Source organism: Denticeps clupeoides, chromosome 3 (genome assembly GCF_900700375.1).
Source record: "Denticeps clupeoides chromosome 3, fDenClu1.1, whole genome shotgun sequence".
NCBI lineage: Eukaryota > Metazoa > Chordata > Actinopteri > Clupeiformes > Denticipitidae > Denticeps > Denticeps clupeoides.
In genome coordinates, this window is record NC_041709.1 from 17,609,163 (window position 1) to 17,634,604 (window position 25,442).

At 41.0% G+C, this 25,442-nt stretch overlaps 1 protein-coding gene across 2 annotated transcripts; it reads left to right on the forward strand.

Moving 5' to 3' along the window:
• The first annotated feature begins 996 nt into the window (after positions 1-996).
• Positions 997-10,708, forward strand: xpnpep1 (X-prolyl aminopeptidase (aminopeptidase P) 1, soluble). Of its 2 annotated transcripts, none has more exons than XM_028973113.1 (20): positions 997-1,105; positions 1,873-1,997; positions 2,903-2,966; positions 3,109-3,213; positions 3,730-3,822; positions 3,903-4,046; positions 4,164-4,259; positions 4,646-4,727; positions 5,091-5,301; positions 5,477-5,566; positions 5,650-5,700; positions 6,249-6,307; positions 8,258-8,335; positions 8,496-8,567; positions 8,644-8,704; positions 8,979-9,048; positions 9,192-9,365; positions 9,450-9,526; positions 9,807-9,905; positions 10,374-10,708. In XM_028973113.1, the coding sequence occupies exons 2-20, from the start codon at positions 1,881-1,883 to the stop codon at positions 10,491-10,493; spliced, it is 1,863 nt and encodes a 620-aa protein (XP_028828946.1). In that variant the 5' UTR covers positions 997-1,105; positions 1,873-1,880; the 3' UTR covers positions 10,494-10,708. The 2 variants fall into 2 exon arrangements, with proteins under 2 accessions (XP_028828946.1, XP_028828945.1); XM_028973112.1 differs by lacking the exon at positions 997-1,105 and adding an exon at positions 1,180-1,637.
• The last annotated feature ends 14,734 nt before the right edge of the window (positions 10,709-25,442 follow it).

Sequence of the window (25,442 nt, forward strand, 5' to 3'; positions counted from 1 at the left end):
GGGATTGGGCCAGAGTGTATCTGTGGTGTCTGCATATATAATTTAATGTGATAATTTCACCTACTGGTGGTTGAGGAGGCAACTTCCGCCTCCAATGCAATGTCTCAGTTAAAAGAGGTTTGTGGAAAAGGACCTGTGCTTTAATAAAAGAATTGTCAGTTCATAAATTTTGCAGTAAAGGCAGCACATATTTCGAGCCCCCTCTGTGTAGAGTTACTGCAGTAAATGACAGTTACTTCGGATTGGTTCTTGGCTTTGTGTTCTTTGGCACTGTCTATTTCATCGGGTAACTCTCTGGTACCCATGATCTCACCTAGCTGCTGGCAGATTCCCAAGCAACATGACCTACCTGACAACCTACCTGTCAACCTTCCTGACCTGTCGACCAACCTGACCACCTACCTGACCACCTACCTGCCAACCAACCTGACCACCTACCTGACCATCAGCCTGACCACCTACCTGACCACCTACCTGCCAACCAACCTGACCACCTACCTGACCATCAGCCTGACCACCTACCTGACCACCTACCTGCCAACCAACCTGACCACCTACCTGCCAACCAACCTGACCACCTACCTGACCACCTACCTGCCAACCAACCTGCCAACCAACCTGACCACCTACCTGCCAACCAACCTGCCAACCAACCTGACCACCTACCTGTCGACCTTTCTGACCATCTCCGCCTGCTTTGCTGTTATTGCTATTTCTCTTCTCTCCATTAGTGTCCCACATATTTGCTTCTATCTCTCTGCATGCAACTGAATAGAAAGGCAACATCTATCAAATCACCTGCATATTTACAAACGGAGGTATTTATCGTGGCTGGAACGTGAATCTGGTCTTCAGATGTGGGTTTTTTCAGCTGTAGGTTTAGGTGCCAGTTGGTGTAAATGTGGATCATCTAACCCTGCAGTTACTCAATTAGTTAAAAGAGGTTAGGACGAGTGTAAAAAATAAAGAGTGAAGAAGAGGAAGGAGGGGCGGGGCCGGCGGGTCACGTGAGCGCGCACGCTGACGTCGTAATGGCAGCGCCCTCGCCACGCAGCATTACAGTTTTGCACGTCGTTTTCGGGCGAAAACTGTCACAGCAGCGAAGGTAAATGAGCCCAACACCTCCGGCGTCGCGCCGTCGCGGCCGCGGGAAGGAGGACGCGGCCGGCGGCGTGGCGCCGTTCTCCTTTGTTGCTTGTCGCGGCCGTGACGCCGTTTTGTGGCGGCGCGCTAAGCTACAAGTAGCGTCGTCCCTTCCGCACGTGTTGCGTGCCTTGTGCGGAGACGCAGAAAGCGCGTCGTTTACGCGGGCGTAAGACGGGTGGGAGTGGCCCTGCATTACTTCACAACCCACGATTTCACGATACCCCTGCAAACAACAAAATCAAAGTCTTTTGTCTTTTCTTTTTTGCTGGGATAAGCGATGCTGCGAAGCGTTCGTGACAGAACCGCGCACGTCCTCCATAATTTACGTGCTCCGTGCGAGTGTCAGTGGGCTGATTCTGACACATCTCGAGTTAAAGTCGATCTTTAACCCAAGGTGTGTCTTCTCGCTGGATTATCTTGTTGTTAAGGTTAAAGGTCTTAGTCACATTGCTTTGGGTACCACGCAACTCGCAGGAAAATCATGAGCTCAGGTAATTTGATATCTTGCAAAAAAAAAATATATATATATATATATGTGTGTGTGTGTATGTGTATGAACACACACGATTTATCAATTTAGATTGTATTCCGGGTGTTGATTTGCTTTCATTTGATACAACACAAGCCAGTGTGTCTAAACCTGTTTCTTCTGTAATCGTAGTAAGTATTCAGGGAACGATCACGGTGACCAGTTTCATTAACCGGTTTTACTATGTGCCCCGACAGACAGTGAGATGTCCCCAAAGATCACAGTGGAGCTGCTGAGGCAACTCCGGCAGGCCATGAAGAACAGCAAGTACATCGCAGAGCCCATTCAGGCCTACATAGTGCCATCTGGAGATGCTCACCAGGTCAGCCTTGCTAGACCCAACACGTTGACCGGCCATTGATGGCCACTGATTTATTATTTTTTTCCAATCGTTTTGATGTATCATAATGCACCTTCAGTCACTCTCGTTCATGATTTGTGCTGATGCATGTTCTTTTTGATGAAAGATAAAACAACGCAGCTGATTAATAAGTTACAGCACATGCCTGTTAATATCAAGATCTGCATGCTGTCACGGTCTTATAGTTGGCAAATGTGACTGTATGATCCATTAATAATGGATGCTGGTGTCATGGAAAGCTGAAATAATTTTGCCATTAAGGTTATTGTGAGTGTTCTTACAGATACTCTGCAACGCCACATTGATTAGATGTTGTCTTCTTTAGAATTTCAGTAGTCTTTTACAGAAAAGTAAATAATACAGATGCAAAGTACAGATACAGATTTAGATTTTTTTTGTTACTGAAGTCTCTGCCTCTCTGACACCGGTATTTTGGATTTATGTAAGATGATGAGGGGAACAATAAAGTTTATTTCTACATTAGTATATGATAATGAACAGGAGAAAATGACAACATGGTTAAAAAAATGTCTATCCTAGTGTAGCTTTTTTTCATGATAAAAATGTTTGATAATTTTTTATCACAATGCCCATAAAGGCTGTAGAAACCACGGGACCTGTGTCTCTAATCTTAATAATAACTGGCTGTAAAATGTCCTCCATTTACCTTAGCTGTGCGTTGTTATTTTAATTGAATTAATTCTGTGGCTTTTTTTTTTGCTGCCTCATTGATTCCATGAAATAAACGAGTGTCAGGAGAGCTACCTATGTTGCAAACTAAAGGTCCTATCACTGCTGACGTTGTGTGTTGTGGAGTGTCTTGTTGAAGCTGTTTCCTGCTCACCACCTCCCTCAATTTCTTACAGAGCGAATACATTTCTCCCTGTGACTGCAGACGTGAATTCATCTGTGGCTTCAATGGCTCTGCAGGTACACTGTCTGCATATGTGTGTGTGTGTTTGCTTTCAGTAGTAGTAGCCATTTTCATATTAAAAAAAAAATAAAACAAAAAAAAAAATAGCAGAATGAGTCCACATTAAAGGTGTGCTGTTGCCTTTTTGCATTTGTACAGGTATTGCTATAGTTACAGAACAGCATGCTGCCATGTGGACTGATGGTCGATACTTCCTCCAGGCGAGTCAACAAATGGACAACAACTGGACCCTCATGAAGATGGGTAAAATAATGGCCACATTTACAGTCTCACATTCAGCAGATTAGACCGTCTGTTCATCATAACCAGTGACAAACATTACATAAGGGGTTTATACACAAGTCTACAGAGAAGTTCAGATAAGATGTGGAGGTACAGATACAGACATGCATGGCTAGGCTGGTAGTAGCCTAGTGGGTAAGACACTCACCTATGAACCAGAAGACCCAGGTTCAAACCCCACTTACTACCCTTGTGTCCCTGAGCAAGACACTTAACCCTGAGTGTCTCCAGGGGGACTGTCCCTGTAACTACCGATTGTAAGGCGCTCTGGATAAGGGCATCTGATAAATGAAATAAATGTATTGTATGCATAATTTGCTACAATGAGGTTGAATATTGTATGGAAAATATTATTATGACGGTGGTTGTGCCTCTTACTCTTTCTTTTGATGAACATTACATATTCAAACAGATGTGAGTATTTGGTTAGTCTGTGAGATTTGTAATTCCCTCCTCCCATTTCCATAACTCTTCCAGGCCTGAAGGAGACACCCTCCCAAGAGGACTGGCTCATTGGCATTCTACCAGAGAACTCCAGAGTTGGGGTTGACCCTTGGATTATTGCTGCCGGTAACTGATTATGGTTATGTGCATTAGCCACATTAATCATGCTGGTTATTCTTTAGACAATTGACCCTTGTTTATTTCAGATCAGTGGAAAAATATGTTCAAGGCACTTGCTGGTGCAGGACATTCACTGGTGGCAGTACAAGACAACCTCATTGATGCCATTTGGGATGGCCGACCACACCGGCCCAGCACACAGCTGATCACACTGGGACTCAGATATACTGGTCAGTCCCACTGTATTCTCAGTATTCATATTGTATTGTTTGACATTACTCTATAATTTTGTTGTAATTAATACGTAATCACTTTGTTGTAATTCTAAAATTTGTACATGGACACAGGTTTGACCTGGCAGGACAAGGTAACAGCACTCAGAGCAAAGATGTCAGAGAGAAAGATCTCCTGGTTTGTTGTCACAGCCCTGGATGAAATTGCATGTAAGCATTTGTAGTGAAACTGAATCATAACGCATTTCTACTTTTAGTTAATTATAACATATTTGATATGAAAATGTCATTAGGAATCAGTCATTCATTATAAACATGGATTAACTTCCATGAAGGGCTTTTCCAGATAATCTCTTGAAGCATCTGATTAATAACAGTGGATCTGTAGTAATGGATCTTTAGGGCAGGTTGTTTGGCTGAAGGCAAGGTTGTTAATTAGCCCTGATTTTGAGTATAAGCAGGTCATTTTCCATCAAGTGGCTTATGACTCGCAATGTTGTGGTGTGGGGATTTACCCAGAAGAATGACTTGCGTATGTAGCTGGATATTCTTTTGATTAAAATACTGTCCTTTTAAGCAACAATTTTTTTTTGTAGGGCTTTTCAACCTTCGTGGCTCAGACATTGAGTACAACCCAGTTTTCTTTGCCTATGCCATCGTTGGACTAAGTACTTTAAGGTAAGATCAAGCAAAATACAGAAGCTGGTTGTAATGGTTGGTTGTAATGGTAGGGTGGTAGTAGCCTAGTGGGTAACACACTAGCCTAAGAACCAGAAGACCCAGGTTCAAATCCCACTTACTACCATTGTGTCCCTGAGCAAGACACTTAAACTTAAGTTGCTCCAGGGGGGACTGTCCTTGTAACTACTGATTGTAAGTAGCTCTGGATAAGGGCGTCTGATAAATGCTGTAAATGTAATGGAAATGCTCACTCCAGTTTGTCTGGCATCACAAAGTAACATACACGTGTAACACTTAATTGATTCTCTATGATTCTCTCTTTCAGCTCAGTCTTCTCCTATTGTTATTATTGTTCTCCAGGCTGTTTGTGGACCAGAAGCGCCTGGCTGACCCAGCAGTGAGGGAACACCTGCAGCTGGATACGACAAGCCAGCCAGAGATGAGCATCCAGGCAGCTCCCTATGAGTCTGTGTACACAGAACTGCTGGCCATCTGTGCAGCTCTGGGTCCCAAAGACAAAGTGTGGATCAGTGACAAGGCCAGCTGTGCCCTCACACAGGTCATTCCCAAGGTGAGCGAAGATGGTCAGGAGACCGTTACCTCCAACCATAACATCTTACTGTGGGAATATATGAGCCATGTGTCACTGTGTGTATAATCGATATTGTCAAATTACTTACAATGTGCTGCTAAGTCTTAGACTTGGGCTTGGGCAGCAGTGTTTAATTTTCATTCTGAAATTTCAGGCTCACAGAACACTCATCCCATACACCCCTATCTGCCTAGCAAAAGCAGTCAAAAATGCCACTGAGATAGAAGGAATGAAAATGGCCCATGTGAGTGCACTTAAGAAAAACAAAATATTCAACTGCCATTTGCCTTTTACGTAAAGGGCCTCATGCCGCGTTTCTCTCACCAGATCAAAGATGCTGTTGCTCTCTGTGAACTGTTTGCCTGGCTGGAGAAAGAGGTACCTGACAATCATCATTTTGTTTCTGATTCTCAAGGAAGCAAGGAAGCCTGCTGTGAACCTGTTAGGTTTCAGGATGGTATCCAGCACAATTACTCATTACTCAATACATTATGTGTTCGCTTAACTCATATTACAGAATCTTTTTTTTAAGTGAATATAATAGTTTTTAACAAGTAATGATACTTTGAGGTTAAATGTGTTAAAATGAATTAATGTTACCCTCTTTGACATGAGGACCCATCCCCTCTCCTCCCTTCGCTGCTTCTTAAACTATTTCATCCAGTCAATTACATCAAATCAAATTCATTAAAATATCTTGCTCTCAACTGTGGTCACTGTAAACAAATTCTGAAGTACAACAAGATGCAAAGTCTTGGCCTATCTGTCTAAAAAGCATTTTTTTAATTGAAAAATATCTTTTGCTATTGTATTGTTTACATAGATTTTTAAATATATTTCATAGTTCGTTAGAATGGTTATTTTGATGCATCTTGAATCAGTTTTTCAAACTGCACATTTAGGATGTTCATTTTATTAACCTGCAGATACCAAAAGGCATGGTCACAGAAATATCAGCAGCTGATAAGGCAGAGGAATACCGCAGGTGAGTGCTGAAGGGTCACCCAGATGAAATTATGACACCACTTTTAATTGCAGTCTCATAGAAAGAAATCTTTCTCATCTGTCGTCGTCTATTTTCAAGAAATGGTTCCATTACAGGAACTGGATGGTTTTGGGTAACAAAATATCTCAATTATTTTGCTGATAAAGGATTTTGGTTTTTTTTACAGTGTTAATGGTACATCTTTTTTATTCTTGTTTCAGCATTGATACGTTTTGTGAGACATCAGCATGAAACCATATACGATCATATTTGCCTGTGCTTGTAAGCAAATATGGTCTGCTCTTTTTCCTGATAGAAAGTTCATGATAAGCGCCAGGGACAATGGGTACGAATATGGTGTCTTATGAACTTATGGTGCCCTTTGGTATAACTGAACAAATAAATAATGCAATTATACATTTTACTGTATAACCGTTTATTATTTAGTTCTACATGTTATTAATGTGGTAACTAGATGGAATTAATACCTGAAATCCATCTTTGAATGGCAAATGAAGAAGTACATTTTTTAGGAATTGTCCACATTCTAACGTTTAGCCCCAATTTGTCTTGGACCGTTTAAAATAAGGTGCTCAATAAATCTGGTTGGACAGCTCAGATTTTCTAATCCCTTCCCAGACTCATCTGCCATAGAGGGCTCTTTGGTGAAGCCACTCAATTCAACAATCAAGAGCAAACGAAAATAAATAAGACCGGCTCCACCAAAACGCCCCGTAAAGATGTTCTAATCATCTCCACCTGATGAGCGGCATCTGGATCTAATTCTCTACAGATACCATTATCTACAGATATCATTTGAAAGATGATTTAACATTGAATTTAACATTTTTTTGGAATATTCTATTTTTTTTAATGATATATATTAAATATGATTTATTTTTTATGTGCTCTGCATGGAGATGTTTCCTCTTTATGATGAACACTATAAGTCTTGTGGATCAGCCCCATAGGCCTTGGAAATAACTTGTAGAAATCTGGAAACAGTTTAAATGTCTTTGAGATGTGGGGCATTGCCATTGAGATTGACATTTGACAATTTTCAGTAACCACATGTGCATTTAGCAATTGCAATTGCACAGGGCAGGAAGGGCTGGATTGTTGGAAGGTTCTACCAGCTGACATTATTTATTCTATTTCACCACTCAGTTTTTCTTTCACCCCAAATTTTCTAGGACATACAGACCTAGCTATGTATTCCACCATGAAACATCCAGTCTTAATGATCTGTTAAATTTCATTTTAAAATTCAAATCTATGCTACTACAAAGTGGAGTAGCCCAGTGGGGTAACACACTCATCTATGATTGTGCCCCTGAGCAAGACACTTAACCCTGAGTGTCACCATGGTGATTGTCCCTGTAACAAAGTCACTCTGGATAAGGGTGTCTGATAAATGCCGTAAATGTAATGTCGTTATTCCACCATTCCTTTAAAAGTATTCTTTTGGAAACAGTTGTCGTTAATCCTGTCTTAAGCATACTTTGTGTCTGGCAGGTCCGGTTGGTTATCTGAGAGTTTTTATAAAAGAGTTCTAATGTGATGCAAGCTGAGATGTGACCTGGCCGTTTTGATTTACTGAAGTTGAAAATACAGGTGTAACCCTGTCGTATAACAAATTTGATCACTATTGTTGCATAATGTCCTCACTGACTTCTTTCCCATTGTTTGGGTTGAGGCTGAATTGTGTTCCTGAATAAAAGTTGTCAATGACAGGTGAGCCATCAGTTGGTCTCTCGACCAATGTCATAACATCACGTTTGATCTTGGGAATGTTACATCCCTTACATCTGAATAAGGTTTACGGTTGTGTAATCTGACTGCAGATATGTCATTGGTAAGCCTGTTATTCGGACCTAAACTCATACATCTGTTGTCAACTTTTATACACTTTTCATAAGTGATTCATTCATGCATTGCCTTTTGCTTCAGCCAACAGAAAGACTTTGTGGGGCTCAGTTTCCCCACTATATCTAGTGTTGGACCCAATGGAGCAATCATACATTACAGGTATTTATAATACTTTTATTCTTTATAATAGATTCAGTTTACTGTACTGTTCTTTGTTGAGTGAATATATGTTGATTGTAATAATTATGCAATTTATCTATAAAATTGAGCGATAACTCCATAGCATTAATGTATTTAACCCACCTACCTTATTTTTTAGACCTCTGCCAGAGACGAACAGAACCTTATCCTTAAATGAGCTCTACCTAATTGACTCTGGTGCCCAGTATATGTAAGGTTTCTCTCTTTAAAAACATACATTATTATCCTTTTAACTGGTGGTCTAAAGGAGGTTGTCTTATCCACAGGGATGGGACAACAGATGTGACTCGTACAGTACACTTTGGGACACCTTCTGCTTTTGAGAAGGTAAGAATCTCCTTAATTGATTAACAACCTATTGTTTAGTCAATAGGTTGTTAATCAAGTGCGGATACTTCATGACTGAACAATTTAACACATTTTTTTTATTGCTGATATCCCATGTGAAAAAGAAACCAGCCTTTTTAGACTTCTTAATAACTAGTTCTGCCATCTTAGTCAAATGAGGCCTCCTTTAATTACAAAACAAACCGTAACTGTTGGGGAAAGACAATGGCACCATATCTGCAAAAGAATTTGTTGGCATCTTATGTGTTCTCAGGAATGCTTCACCTCAGTCCTGAAGGGTCACATCGCTGTGAGTGCTGCCGTTTTCCCCAATGGGACAAAAGGTGAAATTGACCAAATTCCCTAATTTCCCATGCACAGATTTCCCTCATCCATCTTGAACATATTAAATGTCGTTAATGAAATAACACTGAAGGAAATGACCCTTTATTTTTATTATCTAACTGAGTGCATGTCTATCCCACAGGTCACCTTCTGGACTCCTTTGCTCGGGCAGCACTGTGGGACTCAGGCTTAGATTACCTTCATGGTACAGGACATGGGGTAGGCTGTTTCCTCAATGTGCATGAAGGGCCTTGTGGGATCAGCTACAAGACCTTTGCAGATGAGCCACTGGAGGCTGGGATGATTGTTAGTGATGGTATGAAAAGGCAAAGTTTTAACATTTTAGACTGCAATCTATACACTCTACATCTGCTTAGTAATTTTTTTTTGTCAAATTCAGAGCCTGGGTACTATGAAGATGGATCATTTGGAATTCGTATAGAGAATGTTGTCTTAGTTGTGCCCACAAAAACCAAAGTGAGTATTAGGAGATGCAAGAATATTATTGTGTTACTAACAACTGGATTTTTGTAAAGATGCTTTCACAAATTAGACTAAGTAGCTTTTATTCTTTGAAATACATCAGAAATCATTTTACTACTGATAGAAATTAACTGAGCGACAGGTACAAGCATACTAACATCAATAAGTGATATCTTTAAAATATCTGTAAAAGTTTGATTGAAGTCAACCCTAAACTTGCCACACAGAAGAAAAGTTCACAGTGTTGACATGTGTTTTTCATGAAAATCTGCAGCACAATTACCGAAACCGAGGAAGCCTGACATTTGAGCCCCTCACACTGGTTCCTATTCAGTTGAAGATGATCGACACAGACCAGCTCACAAAGAGGGAGGTGTGTTTCTCACGTTTCTTTATATTGGGTCTAATAATTGTGCCTTAGTTATATTTTTACCATCAATGCAAAAAAGGACATGGCATAGTGTCTGGTTTACCCTGTATGCACTGTAAAAAGGTGGGGTTTAGACTTGTGTAAGGACCTCAGCCAATGAAATGGCTTTTAATTTGTACAAACAACCAAAGTTGAAAACCTGTACAACCTGAACAGCACAAAGCAGATGTCTTTCTATCAAAATGCTGATGTTACACATACATTATTACCATGTTGACATGCTTCAAATCCCACTTACTACCATTGTGTCCCTGAGCAAGACACTTAACCCTGATAGTCTCCAGGGGGACTGTCCCTGTAACTACTGATTGTAAGTTGCTCTGGATAAGGGCGTCTGATAAATGCTGTAAATGTGAATGTTGTTTTTAAGGCCTTCAAGCTTCCCATGACGCATATGTTTTTTTCCTGCAGCGTGATTGGGTGAATGAGTACCACAGGAAGTGCCGGGAGGTGGTTGGCACTGAGCTGGAGAGGCAAGGACGGAAGGACGGTCTGGACTGGCTGATCAGGGAGACTCAGCCAATCCTCTAAATTTTGTTTGCAGTGGGACTTTCTATTCATCCATTCAGTGTCTCATGTCTTGCGAATAGAAGCTCTTCTCTCATGCAGCGTGTTTCCCAGTGTGCTTCTCTGTAAACCTGCCTCTAGTGATGCAAATCTCTCTAAAACATCGGAGTGAAATGGAAGAAAAAATGTTGTTCCCCTTCATTTTTTAAATAATAAAACCTAAACTCTTCTCACCCTCATGTCCTGGCTCCTGCTGTTCTCTCGCTGCCACGTCTCATGGTACAGTTACAGCGCAGTGCTCCTTCACTGCGTTTTGAGTAGGACTCTGGCTCAGAGGCAGTGGGTTGGTGTATATGTAGAAGATGTAGGAGTCCTCCCGGTCCTCCCTGTCCCCTTGATGATGGCTGCGGTCACCTCGTCCTCTCACTCTCTTCAGGCTCAGCAGAGGCTCCGTGGTGGGTGCCTCGCACATCCCCACAGTGCTCTCATACGCACGAATGCTCTTGGACCGTCTTAGGGACAAAGGTGAGGAGAAGGCGATGAAAATGTAAGATCTGTCTACTTCATCCAGGTCGACCTGCAAGACTGGTGTCACGTTACATTCAGAACAACATAATGGTTGTTCTGGGCACTGGAACCGTTGGCCACTTTTCAGCGGTGACAGCAGGCATTTGTTAAATATTTCCTCAGTCTTCGACTTCAGTGAGAGGCTGACATGGTCTTTTGAATATTAATCCGGTATTGAGCCGGTTCTGGCGTTTAGCGTTACTGTATACAGAAAGGAACTTTGTGTATTTGTGGCAAATTACCATATAAGGCCCCTAATCGGCTGAAATGTCTGAGATCTGCGATTACATTTATACAACAAAGAATGCATTCAAGTTCATACTCATCTTACCTCCCGCGCTTGAGGATGGAGATGCCACAGGCGATGCCAGTTACTGCGAGGATGCAGAGGGCCAGTGTCAGGATGGTGATGTTGAAAACTTTCAACTCTGGTATTTAAATAATTTAGTAACTGATTAGTTTTGCATTAAATGTGTATTGGGAGGCAATTACATTCTTGCAGAGAGTTTATTAGTATTAGCCATCTAAAGCCTTCTAAAGAGTACAAAAAAAAAAAAAAGTGAACAAAGATACTTTCCTGAACGAATCATGGACTGATCTTCTGGCAGAAATGTAACCTACACATTAGTTGTCCCATGAACCACATTTGAATCAACACGCTCAGTCATGTGTGATTCCCCCTTGAGTTTCACTCACCGTGGATGGAACTCTGGTTATGGTGGGCGCTCTCTGTCTTGTTGTTGTCGCTCATGTTGCCGAATGTGGAAAGGATTGAGGCACATCTAGGCTTAGGCATTTCCATTGCGGTCATGTGACATCCCATCCCAGGTTGCTGGGCAACCCTCTTTTGTCCCCCTTGCTTTGCCCCCATCTCCTCGCACCCCTTCTCTTTGTTTATCGCTGGTTTGAAATAATAATTCTGTGAGGTCTTCTTTAAGCTCTGGTTTACAGGGAGTTTACTCCACTCAGAAGGTCTGTAGATGTAGGCCACAGTGGTGGTCTAATGTGACACAGATTCAGAGAGGCCTGACAGTGGACACGGCCAACAACAAAGCGTGCATTCTTTCAGTGTCCCCCACATCTCACCCCACTCGGGACAGAGCTGAGGCTTTTTATTTCAGTTTCAGCTTTCACCCAAAACAAAGCAAAAATAAAGTAGAAGAAATGTATTAAAAATCTAGATAAAACAGACTCCTTACATAAAATTGAAAACCGAACTACCTTAAACTACTACCGCAGTTTAAACTGATCACATTAACATCCTGAATTGCCTTGCTTCACTGTCACCGATTTCTTCAGTCTCTCCTCAAGAATTTTGAAATCGTGTTCAATCTGACATGCCCTCTGCCTACCGCTAGATGTCACCAGTAGTCCTCGCACCGTGGGCCAGATACAGGGCCGGATAACTGCACGTCCAACACAACACACATCCCTTCTAAGGGATTCCTGGACATTGCTACAGGTTTCTAAAATACTGCAGGGCGTGAGGACACATGACTGCAATTTCGCTAGACACTGGCCTGGAGGTGATTCCCTTGCATGAGAGGAATGTCTGTAGGCTTAAATGAAATTAAATGCATAGTGTGTTTATATTCAGGCTCCGAAGTTATGGATGTTAATGGCTGATTAATAAATAGGAATGTGACATTTAGCACATGGATGATTAGTGTCTGTGGGAAATATTAATGTATCTGGCTGGAATTGAGGCAGAAAATTGTTTTGTGAAGAGAAACAAAAGGGTCTTGCTTAATTGTTTGTTTTAATTGTGCTCTTGTTCTTCTTCATCGTTCTTCTTAAACAAATAAGCCCAGTTCTTGCTTGTGTGCCAACTATGACATGGTGGAAGGCAAACTATTTAGGTCTGTAGATGACCACCTAGTACTGTTTATGCTACGAATGGTGGGGAATTTGCTGGTGTGTTTGTTTTGATGTGGTTCAATGAGAGACCGCCACTGATTTATTGTTCATGTCAATTACTTGGAGATGGGTTCACTTTACTACATGAGGGAAGACGTGCCCATGCTTCTCCAGATGCCTTCAGACGTCTCTCCTCTTCTATGATCTCTATGTTTAAAATTGTGATACATTAGATAGGAACTACTGAGAGCGAGTAAACTGTGTTTTCTAATATTTCATCAGTTCAACACATTCCACTTTGTCCTCTGACATCTTTAAATTATAGTTATATAAAGGTTTGACACAATATAATAAGAATATACTTTGTTTATGTTTTGTTTGTTTTGTGGGGTCTGACCTATGACACAGATGTGAAATCCATCCTTGCCAGAGACAATCCCAATAAAATGGAGGAGACAGATGTTGTAGGGTTTTATGACGCATGTTGGTTTTTTAGCAAGTGCATTTACATTTTCACGGGAGCCACAGGCCTTTACAGTGACCATGATGCACCTGTCTGGACACCTGCATCAGAACCACAGCATTTTTTGGTGTGTCAACTGGAAATTAAAAAAAATCATATATGGAAATTAAACAAATGAAAAGTTGTCTGTGCTTTGCTCAGTTGCACCTTGGCGGATCGGAATTCGAACCGGCAACCATCTCATTTAGTTTTTTTTTAAATGGGCTTGTCCGGGATTTATGTGGTTGCTTCCCTTACGTTGTGTTGTTTGGTGTATGAACCGCTACACGTCGGCGGGTTAGTTTTGTTCTCCCTTTGTTTCCTCTGTTTTTCGCCCTCGTGCCGTTTTATTTGTGCTTAATACATCCTATTTGCAAGATGTCCCGTCTCTGCGAGGGCTGCTCCTTCATTACTAAGGCCCCTTGCTGAAACTGACATCCCTGAGATGAGGCATGAAATTAAGACAAGACTTATTTTAGATTGGTTTGAGAGGCAGAGTTTGGCCAGGGAGCTGGGCAGTCACTGTGGGAACCACTTTCACCCCAAGAGATCTATATATCTATTTCTATGCTCTTTTATTTATCATGTTAACAAATTCTTCTCATTCAGCCCCAGGTTTAAAATAGCCACAGTGAACCATCTGGTCAAGACATTTATTCAGGTATGGGTCAGGTGAAAGTTGGAGTTTTGGGTTCTTATAAGTGACCTTTAGGCATGCATTTTAGGTGACCTGGCCATGTTGTGTGCATAGGTAGAAATGAACTGGATCGGGTTCTTCCTGCCTCATGCCAGAAAATACATGGGACAGACTCACGTGGCCCATTGACCCCGTATAAGCCAACTTGGAACTGGATGGATGGAAAAATGAAGAGACATTGATTAACACACACACACACACACACACACACGTATTGTAATTGTTATTACATTAACAATTTCTCCAATGTCAGCAGTAGTATTAAAAGAATCAGCCAAAACTGCTCCACACGCTTTTATCTTGATATGCGATTCCACTCTCTCAGATGGACTGTTTGCGCATTCATGAGGGGGATCGGACAGAACTACACATCCATGGCAGGTCAGTGCATTAAAGCATTCTCATCAGCGCCTCATATCACACAGCTCATGCTTTTTACTTGTCCAAACACACACACAGGGCTGTCCACATGATGAACTCAGAGCTGAAAAGATGGAGCGAGACACAGGCACAGCTGCTACTTAATGGTGCTTCGCTGCAAAGTCATGGCTGTTATCTGAGCAAAGCTCATCCGATGAGTATTAGTACTGGCCTGGATAACATACAGAGGAAAGAGGCAAAGGAAAAAACTAAAGGCGAAAGTTACATCAAGGAAGCAGGAGAATACATAACATAATGGCTGAGCCAAGTTTCATGTTAAAAGATAAATATAATTTCTCATTTTTATTTGATTATTTGTAAACAGCAACAATCTTGGGCCACATATAATGGCAGTGGAGAGTGAGAGGATGTGAGTGAGTGCGTATGTAAAGATTGTGTCTGTCTTCAAATGTAGGGTCATATGACAAAGCTCTTTAGATTGGGGAGGAGAGAAAAAAAAAGCTTGTTCTATTTTGTTGCCATAAAAATGAGAAAATTTCATTTTTGAAAATGTAAAAAATGTTAAACTAAACTAAGCACTTGAGGAAAGGCCACAAAGATCCAGTCACCCATCCATCTAGTTGTAAAAATCGCTGCCCACCAGTTGACTCCAGGGTTAACAGACACACAACTCACCCGGACAGTTAGTAACATGCCTGTAGGACAGTTCAAAGTGAAGTGATTGTCATTGTGATACACAGCAGCACAGCACATGGTGTACACAGTGAAATGTGTCCTCTGCATTTAACCCATCACCCTTAGTGAGCAGTGGGCAGCCATGACAGGCGCCCGGGGAGCAGTGTGTGGGGACGGTACTTTGCTCAGTGGCACCTCAGTAGCACCTTGGCGGATCGGGATTCGAAACGGCAACCTTCTGATTACGGGGCCGCTTCCTTAACCGCTAGACCACCACTGCCATTTGAGCACGCAACCTTCTGATCTGGAATCCGTTGCGCCACGAGATCTACCAATGAGGAGGCAACGGTTAGACATAGACAGTACCTTGCACAGTGGAGACCTGACCTCCACAGTCACTGGACCTGAACCCAATCGAGATTTTGTGGGGTGAGCTGGACCACAGAGTGAAGGCAAAGGGGCCAACAAGTGCTAAGCACCTCTGGGAACTCCTTCAAGACTGTTGGAAAAGCATTTCAGGTGATGACCTCTTGAAGCTCATTGAGAGAATGCCAAGAGAATCCAAAACTGAGATTCTGATCTTTCTGGGCAACAACTCCCCTCAGTTCAAATTGGCTCGCTACTGTTAACACCTACGGCATCTGCAAAAAGTCTTGGAGTCTGGATTGATGACAAACTGAGTATGAACCATCATGTTGCTGCAATCTCCAGATCCTGCAGGTTCACTCTCTACAATATTCGCAAGATTAGACCCTTTCTTCCACAACACTTCAAACGAGTCTAACACTGACACATGCACACACCCTCACAAAAAAAAAAATAATAATAATAATTTGTCTCGCACTTAACAATTCCATAGCATGTTCTATTCTTGACAAGTTAGACCTTATCAGGGTTCTTAGTTTTGTAACTCAAAATATTCTTCTTGTAAGTCGCTTTGGATAAAAGCATCTGCCAAGTAAAGTAAATTAAAGCTATTTTGAAGAAACTAGAATATAAAACATGTTTTCAGTTGTTTCACCTTTTTTCGTAAAGAACATAACTCCACATGTGTTCATTTATAGTTTTGATGCCTTCAGTGAGAATCTACCAACGTAAATGGTCATGAAAATAAAGAAAACACATTGAATAAGAAGGTGTGTCCAAACTTTTGGCCTTTACTGTACGTGCAAAAAGCAGCGCAGACAGCAAGAAAAAGCCGAACCTCATTGTTGTGAGGCAGCAGAAAGAACCGCTCCATTGTACCACGGTGTTATTATCACGCCGTAAGATCTCGCTATCAGAAACAATCGCCGTGTCCTCCACACTCAGCCACGTAGGAACCCCTGAACACGGAGACGTTTATCTGGGCGCTGAGGGCAGACAGAGAATCTGCTTGTTGAACACCCCCCCCCCGCGAGTCCATGAGTCAATTCATCTGCGGGGGAGATAAGAAAGCTCTGCGCTGCTTAACATCAGCTAGGGGACTTTTCACCAGAACACCGACAGGGTGCTTCGTGAAAGTGATGAACGGCTTTAGTGCTGCTGTTATCTAGACGGATTCAGCTTCATTTTGTATGTTCATAAACTGTACGTGTGTGAACGGGGAGTTTTTCAGTGCAATAATACGGAGGATGGGTCTTCACGCAGGAGGTGGTATCCCGCTGTGGTACTATCTGTTAAAGCAACCTTTATAACCCTGACATTCCTCCTTGCCGCACCACAGCATCGCAGAAGCAGTCGTCCTGTTCCCTGCCGTTCGGCTGTTAAGCTGTTTTGACGTATTTAATGACATGACTGTGCAAGTATGCGCGCTTGAACATGTTTACTGCACAGAGAGTCGCTGGGTGCCAAAACAACATCATGTGCAAAGATATTTAACTGGGCAGCAAGTGTATTTGCCCTGGAGAAAGAAAAGCACAATTCAACATTAGAACAAACAGAACTGGACATTTTTTCAAACAAGTCAGTGTTTTGGGTGGCCGCGTGCAGAAGACAAGACCAAAGTACTCCGAAGAGCGAGATGACAGAAAATGCAGTGGAAGACCCAAAAAGCTGTCTGCATCTGATGAACAGACCTTTACGACATGAAGGTCATGTCGTGAAGGTCATTCCTTCAAGGAGAGAAGGAAGCACAGGATTCCGCTGTGAGAACAGGCTGTGAGAACAAAATTATATATGTTGACGTTCAACATAGCTGAATTTTGGGGGTTTTGCCCTCAACACTGTAAAGTATAGATGCGGTTTTCCAGCATCTTTTATTTCACCCTCCATTGGATTAGAGAATTTGCTAGCTAGTCGAAAATGAAAGTGAAGTGATTGTGAAACACTGCAGCACAGCACAGGGTGCACACAATAAAATATCCTCTGCTTTTAACCCATCACTCTGGGCAGCAGTGGGTAGCAGTGGGCAGCCAAGGGTATACAGGATTTCTTCAAGTTATTCTCCTACTTCTAATGAAATCTACCAAATGGGTTGTTGATCCCAACAAAACGACAGCTTGATGGCTGTCATGTTGACCAGATAATTGTGTCTGAGTGTCTGTAACCTAAACTTTTACATCCTTCAGCATGAAAGCATGTGGTAGTAAGTAGAATAGCCTATACGGTGCATCCGGATCATTTTTTCCACATTTTGTTATGTTACAGCCTTATTCCAAAATGGATTAAATGCATTTTTCTATACTCTATATATTTTCTTTACTTGAGATATTGGCGAATTTATTATAAATAAAAAAACTGAGAAAGCACATGTACATCACATATATTCACAGACTTTGGTCAAACCTTTTTCGATGCACCTTTTGGCAGAAATTACAGTCTCAAGTCTTTTTAAATATAATGCCATAAGCTTGGCTACATATCCTTGGCCAGTTTAGCCCATTCCTCTTTCCAGCACCTCTCAAGATCCATCAGGTTGAATGGGAAGTGTGTCTGCAAAGCCATTTTAAAATCTCTCCAGAGGCGTTTGATCAGATTCAAGTCTGGGCTCTGGCTGGGCCACTCAAGGACATTCACAGAGTTGTCCTGAAGCCACTCCTTTGATATATGGGATGGGTGCTTAGGGTCGTTGTCCTGCTGAAAGATGACCCATCGTCCCAGAGTTTAATAGCACAGGACTAGAGTAGGTTTTCATCAACAATGTCACAGTCATGTTTCCTTCTATCCTGACTCGTCTCCCGGGTCCTGCAGCTGAAAAAACTCCCCACAGCATGATGTTGCCACCACCATGCTTCACTATAGAGATGGTATTGGCCTGGTGATGAGCGGTGCATGGTGAAAGATGACAGGCTCCTGGGGAGCAGTGTGTGGGGACGCTACTTTGCTCAGTGGTGGTTCGGGATTATGGATCCATCTCAACCTGGTTCGGGAACAGCACCATGCAGGACAGGCGAGCCCTACAGAGGGTGGTTCGATCAGCTGAACGCATCATCTGTACCAAGCTCCCTGATCTTCAATCCATCTACAGCAAACGGTGCTGGTCCAGGGCCAGGAAGATAGTGAAGGACCTCAGCCACCCCAACAATGGACTGGTCTCTCTGCTGCGATAAGGGAAGCACTTTCACTCCCTGAAGTCCAACACAGAGAGAATGAGGAGGAGCTTCTTCCTGCAGGTTATACGAGTTCTCAACCACAACACTGCATAGAACTCCAATACACTCCAGCACTTTCACTTTCAATCACTCTGGACACTTTGCACAAAATCTCTGCTCTTTTTACTCTTTGCATAAAATCTTTGCTCCTTTTACTCTTTTATTTTTGTTTTTTTTTGCTTTTTTTAATCTTTATACATTGACTTTTACTCTTGTGCACACCTTCACTTTACCTGTTACACATATTTTATGTTAAAGACATTATTGCAATATTTTTAATAATCTGGTCTGTAGCAGTCGCTAAAAGCATTTCACTGCATATCATACCGTGTATGACTATGTATGTGACAAATAAAATTAGAATTTGAATTAGAATTTTTTAGAAATGACGATTTATGACTAGTCCTTTTTTTACATCACGTAATTGAAAATAACTTTTACTCAAAGTAAATTCTAAATGAAGTAATACTTTTAAATGGGTACTTTTACTTGAGTACAATTTAAACAAAGTTAAGATACTTTTACTTTATTACATTTTTTCAGTACTCTTTCCACCTCTGTCTAACTGTATTCGGCTAGTTTATGCTAATTGGTAACATGCAAAACAATTACAATTCTGTTGTAGACTGAGAGGAACTTCGCTGAGTGTGATATTGACTGTCCTTGTCCTCTGGTCCTGAATCAATTAATCGATGGCTGTTCAAACAAGGATGGCTGTACTGCTCCAGCAAATCTGCAAGATGGAGATCCATTTTTCATTGAGTAGCTGTGAGAAAGGGGCGTGGTTTCAGCCGACATGTCCCCCATTTTATGTAGCTAGAGATTTTTTAGAATCACTTCAGTTTGGTTGACTGTTTAATAACTTTTCTTTACAGTGTGTAGTTACCCAAACAAACCCAAACAAGAAAGAATCAATTAACGTTAACGTTAACAAAGAAGTTATTTATATTGTTATTTTCAGAACTGACCTATTGACGTATTAAAGGAGGGTCAAGTGGTGGCAATTGGTTGAAATTCACATACTCTGTACAAAATACAGACACTCAAGAGAGTTACCCAGAATATGAAGTGTGCCTGTGTTAAGTTGAAAGCTGAAATGGTCTCTCACAATGGCGGCTGTTCAAATTCCTTTTGTTAAATACACCATCAGACTAGAAAGTGGCCTTTCTGTTCACCTTAGAGTAAATGAGACAGAACCCCAGTATTCAGGAATGTAGGTGGATGAATGGTTATAGTTCTTGTAGATCCTACAAGAAGATACACCATGTTTAATGGATGCTGTGTTGTGTTGCGTAGAGACTCAAAGTACAAAATCAGATTCATAACCTGATGGGCCAGTTTCAACCATACATGAGCACAGGCTTTGTCACTCTCTCTCATGCACACACATACACTCACATACTGTATTAAAGAGGAGAATATTAACTACACGTAACTATACTTTGCAGTATAGATTGTATTGCAGTTCTCATTATAATGAAATCCTTAAAACTCAGTAATTAATTTTTTTTTTTTGACTAAAACATATTTTTTTATATTTTAGATTTAGTCTTTAAATTGTATTTTGATAATTCCATTATTATATTATTTGTAATCTATCAAAAACACCAACAATTTGAATCAAAATTAAATCAAATAGAGAGTAAAATGAATATTAGCTGAAATTATTATTAGGAACAAAGGTACTAAAGGGTATGAAAGCACACCTCACCCTAACCTTAACCCTAACTCTCGCATTAACCTGGGTGACAGACATGCTTTTCAATTGCTGTTTTTTTCCTCGCCAGAATAGAAAAATGTAACTTTTAATGCACACATTCATCCATGCACACAAACGTAAACACAAAAGTGTTTTTTCATTGCTTTAAGGCTTGACATCATCAATGTTTAATCCCCAACCTAACCCTGACCCTAACCTTCAACCAACCAAACGAAATGTCTCTGTTTTTTCAGTTTTAAAAAATAAATCTTGTTTTTTCTAAAAATAAATTTCTGGGAACCAGCAAGAAGTCACCACAAGGTAGTTCCGCTTGCCTATTTTAGTTAGTATTAGTAATGTTCATCTTATGTGTTAACACCTACAACATAAACACATAAAAAGCAACAGATCCATCTGTTCAGTTGTAATTTTAAAAGCCATAAAGTTGCGACTTTCTCTTTTCTTTGTAAGTTTCATAGCTTGAATATACAGGTCATTCTGGACACATGGCATAAAAATGAACTTTTGGAAGGAAAAGACGACAAAAAAACAATGTGCAGAGTTCAGCGCTCCCGAGAGAATCCCCAGACCAGTTGTGGTATTTGGTTCCTCTCTGGTCACGTCCTTTGAAAATGAGCAAAGTGTAAAACTTTGATTTGCGGCAAATCCAAATAATTAATGTTGGCATGTTTCAACCAAATGTCTGGAGTGAGAACATGAATCTGTTCTACTCTTGGCTTTTGGTCCTCTCTTTCGATCTATAAACACTTTCTCACCTTTGCTTTTCCAAAGCAGTGCAGCATGTAATTGTGAGGTCCCACAAATTTTTCCTTGCCTTGGTACAGGCACCCATAAAACCTGAAAAGCCCCCGAACTGGCATGGATGTTGACTGTTTCTGCCAAGTGTCAGATGAATTGGTCCACTTCCCAGTGGGAATGCGTGTTTGATGTGAGCGAGCGCAAAGTAAGGTCTCTTTCTTGAATTCAGACATATACATAGATCGCTGGGAAAGATGGCTCAGACACTCCTGGGGAATGTTGTATGTGGGGACAAAAGCAGGAGAAAGACCCAAAAATAGGCTGACAACTCTCACATGGCGACGTTTGGAAAAATGTGCCCCTGACTCGTAGTTTCACAGGAGATTAAGACAGAAAGCAGGCAGGATGTCTCAGCTCAACATTCACCTCGGAACGTCCAGACCAGACAAATATCTCCGTGTCCAGTGCCTTTGCACTGGGGGTCTATGAATTATTACGTGGCAACATCTATACTGTGTCTGCACCGTGAAACAGGGTCAGAACATTTTTATTCTGAAGGGACTGAAACATGTTGCTTCGACACAACTGTGCTTTCTTGTAGGACGGAACAGGTTTCCTACGATTTGCCAAAGCAAACAGAGAAATTGCACATAGTGAAGTTCATGGTATATTAACCACGGCCTTCCAAGCGTGGATAAGGGAAAGGGAGCAGCTCCACATTCTGTCTCCTGAGGGAGACTGTGCAGTCAGGCCGCCCAGTGAAAGCCTCCTGCCAGCTGCAGGATGACGGTGGTTCACTTGGGCTTCTGCTCTCGTCTATTACTTCTCAACTGTGTGTGTTGTTTACAAGTATTTAATTTATGCACAAGGTTTTACTACAGTTCCTGGGATTCAGAAATAAAGGAATTACAACTGTTTTTCTTTAAGAAGTGATTCTACAGTACATGATCAGTGAAATTCGGTGAAATTCTAAAAAATATTCTGAAGAGGATCTGAGAAAAACACGAAACACATAAGACAATACCAAATGAAAGGATGGTGGCTGTTTAAACATGAGAAAATGATTGGTGGAGCCACCAGGGGGCACCGGGGTGTGGGACGTGACAAGAAGCATCGTTCAACATGACGTCTGTTTTAATTGGACATCATCTTGTCTGTTTACATATATGGATTTACTTCACATGGAGTGCCTGAAACTTTTTAATTACTCACCTACACATGAACAACAAAGATCTGTATGGGATCAAGATGATCTCTGACTTTCCAGAACATTCTACCATAATCCAAAGCCAACTTGTAAAGCAGAACTGCAGTGCTCAGACATCCCCATACTCACTAATGGCCTCCTCCATCCAGAGCTGACACATTTCTTGACTGCACTTCACCTTTTTTTCAAATGAGGTTCTGGACCCCTTGAGTGCACCACACCCAACTGTGAACACCATCACGTCCAGGATTCCTGCAGCACGCTGGCGTCTTCCGCTAATGATTTTGGGCAGATTTTCCTCGACGGGATCGTCCACACATAGTCCACAACTGTGCAGCAGTTAATCTGATTATCAACCCCCCCTTTTGGGGGAAGGGTTTTAAAATAAGAAACAGCTAAATAAAGACACACTGGATTCATCTAATGAGCCATTAATGGACTTTAACTGAGCCAGGGAGTATTCGTTTCCACTGATGACTTCATTAAAATGTCCAGAATGGACCAGAATGACATAACAGAGGCACTTTCATGGTGCCCCGGCAGCGTAAGAAAAAAACACAACGCAGGCAAAACCTTTGGGGTTAACCTAACTGCGGTGACATTCATTTCATTAAAAAGCAGCCGAGCATGCTGGGTCCAGGGACCCCCCCCCCCCAAAACAGAACAAGGTCATGTAGAGCGCAGGAGAGCAAAGAATAAAAGTTCTGTTGCCATTCATCGGTGGCCCAGCCGAGCAGTGAAAAGACGTGCATTAGCATTATTTTTCAAGAGCTGAAAGGACGTGCTTCAGCGCGTTTTGTGGAAGTCACCAGTGAACTGTGAACTTGTCTCCGACCAGCTTTCTGACCCCATAAATTGGGTGGTCAGTGGAGGTCAGGCTGATTTTACTAGAAGATGTTGCTTTTGCTATTACCTTGTCTACATAGATTGCTGATGTTCTGTAGGGGCTCATGGGATTGGTTGCAACACTGGAAGATTCTTTGTTTCCCCTCATTCATGTCATAATAACAATAAATGTAAACAATAAATCAAAATAGCTTTTTATTTCAACTCTCATACTGAGATATGAATAGAAAATTAATGAAAGTTGTGCATTATATTTACTAACCAAATTTTGTTTTATTCATTTATTCACCCACAATTAAATGTATATTTGACGTACTTAATTAATGTGAAGGTTTTGGTATGTTTATAGTGGTTCAATATTAAATTAATCTGAATTGGGATCAAATTACATTTTCAATGGAAAAAAGTGAATGCTTTGTGCTGCTCTGCATCATATTCGGGGACGTGCAGAGCAACGACACCGTGAAAGCACGTCAATAGCTCTTGGATTGATTATGACCGAAATTCTACAAGATGTGAGCGACTTATAGGCACCATAAAAGTCCCGACATGTTAAATTAGCAGGTACAACTGGGGTTGTGTAAACTCGCTTTTCACTCTGGTTAAACACCGAGCTGCTCTGTGGTGCCGTAATCTCTTCTGGCAGCCCGGCGTTTGTAACAATTACGACGGTCTAGTCTGCTAATGAAGTCTGTCAACTTCTGCAAGGGTCTTACACTCAGATGTTTCTCAGGATGAAGATCCAGGGTTAGCTTAAATACATCTTGCAAAGCTTTGCAAAGTCTTTATAGGGAAATTTTCAGAGGACTCAAATATTAAATATTAAATAAATAGAAGTATTAAAGAAGTATTAAATAAATCAGTTTTTACTTCTGTGAAAATATCTTACACTTGGTAGGTAAAATGTACAGTTAATTTTCCTTGTGGTTAATGAGTTGGTATAAGTTGGTAGTTGGAGAGAAAACAGAACACCAAGTAGGTCGATACCAAGTAGGTCTGTATTTTTTCATTATTAGTATATCGTAGATTTTACCAAATAATGATAAGTGTTCATAAACCGCATTATAATCATAACAACATTTATTTCTTATATAGTCCGAGACCACATACAGTATGTCTCAATAGGCTTTGACATGACCATAATCATACACACACACACACTGATGTTTCAGCCCCAGCAAGTTGATTAATGGCCTTGGCCACAGCAGATGCATGTACATGAAATGGACCTTCTACTTGCTTCTGGTTGAAAGGCTGATTGCGGGCAGGCATCTCTGTTGCCAAATGCTGAGGCCTAATCGATCATGAATAGATAGTGTTGAGAGGGTTGCCATGAAACTCAATGAGCTGTTGCTTGGCGCGGTTGTAACAGAATGGAATGATTTATCCCAAGCCATGAGAAACTGGCTGAGGAAACATCTGCTTGCTATTAAGGTATGTAGTGCGCAGAAATGTCTAAGGAGGAGGTGTTGGCCCCGTCAGTTCAGTTCACTTGCCTGTCTATTGTTCAAGCACCTATTGTGAAATCCTCATGTTTCAAAGGACCCCGTGAGAAGAACTCCAAACAGAACAAAGTTGATAATAGATAATATTAGATATTATAAGATTTTGATTTATACATTCAATATGCTTAACACACAATGACCCCATACTAATATCATAGCAACTGAATCAACAGGCAAATAAAGAGTAAATTGATGATAATTGATCTTTTTGAAGGATTAATTGTCTAATTCAAAAGTACATTATTATATGTTGTATGTTATGGTTACCATTAACATGGATATAATATAATGCACATGTTTCTGCTTATGTTTTCTAATTTATACAGATGACACATCATCATTTTTCCTTTATAAATCCCAATTGTCCTGCTAATTGGCATATACCAGGTAACAGATACTCCCTGTGAGATTCTTCTCAGAAATCACAATGCACCTCATACAGCTGAAATGAACTGGAATCGGCTTTGTGTAAAAAGTGTGAAAAACTATCTCACTCTGGAGTACAGCCAATATATTTTACATAACAAAGACATTAAATGAATGTTCATGATAACTTAAATGAAATTTTTTTCTTAGATAAATTAAAATTTTGGTATTACAATATTTTTGGACTTAATGAAAAACGACACTTGAGTACATCTGTCCATGTAAGCAATACCCAAAAAGGTGACAGAAGTTCACTTTCTCATGAGCCTTTCCGGTATCT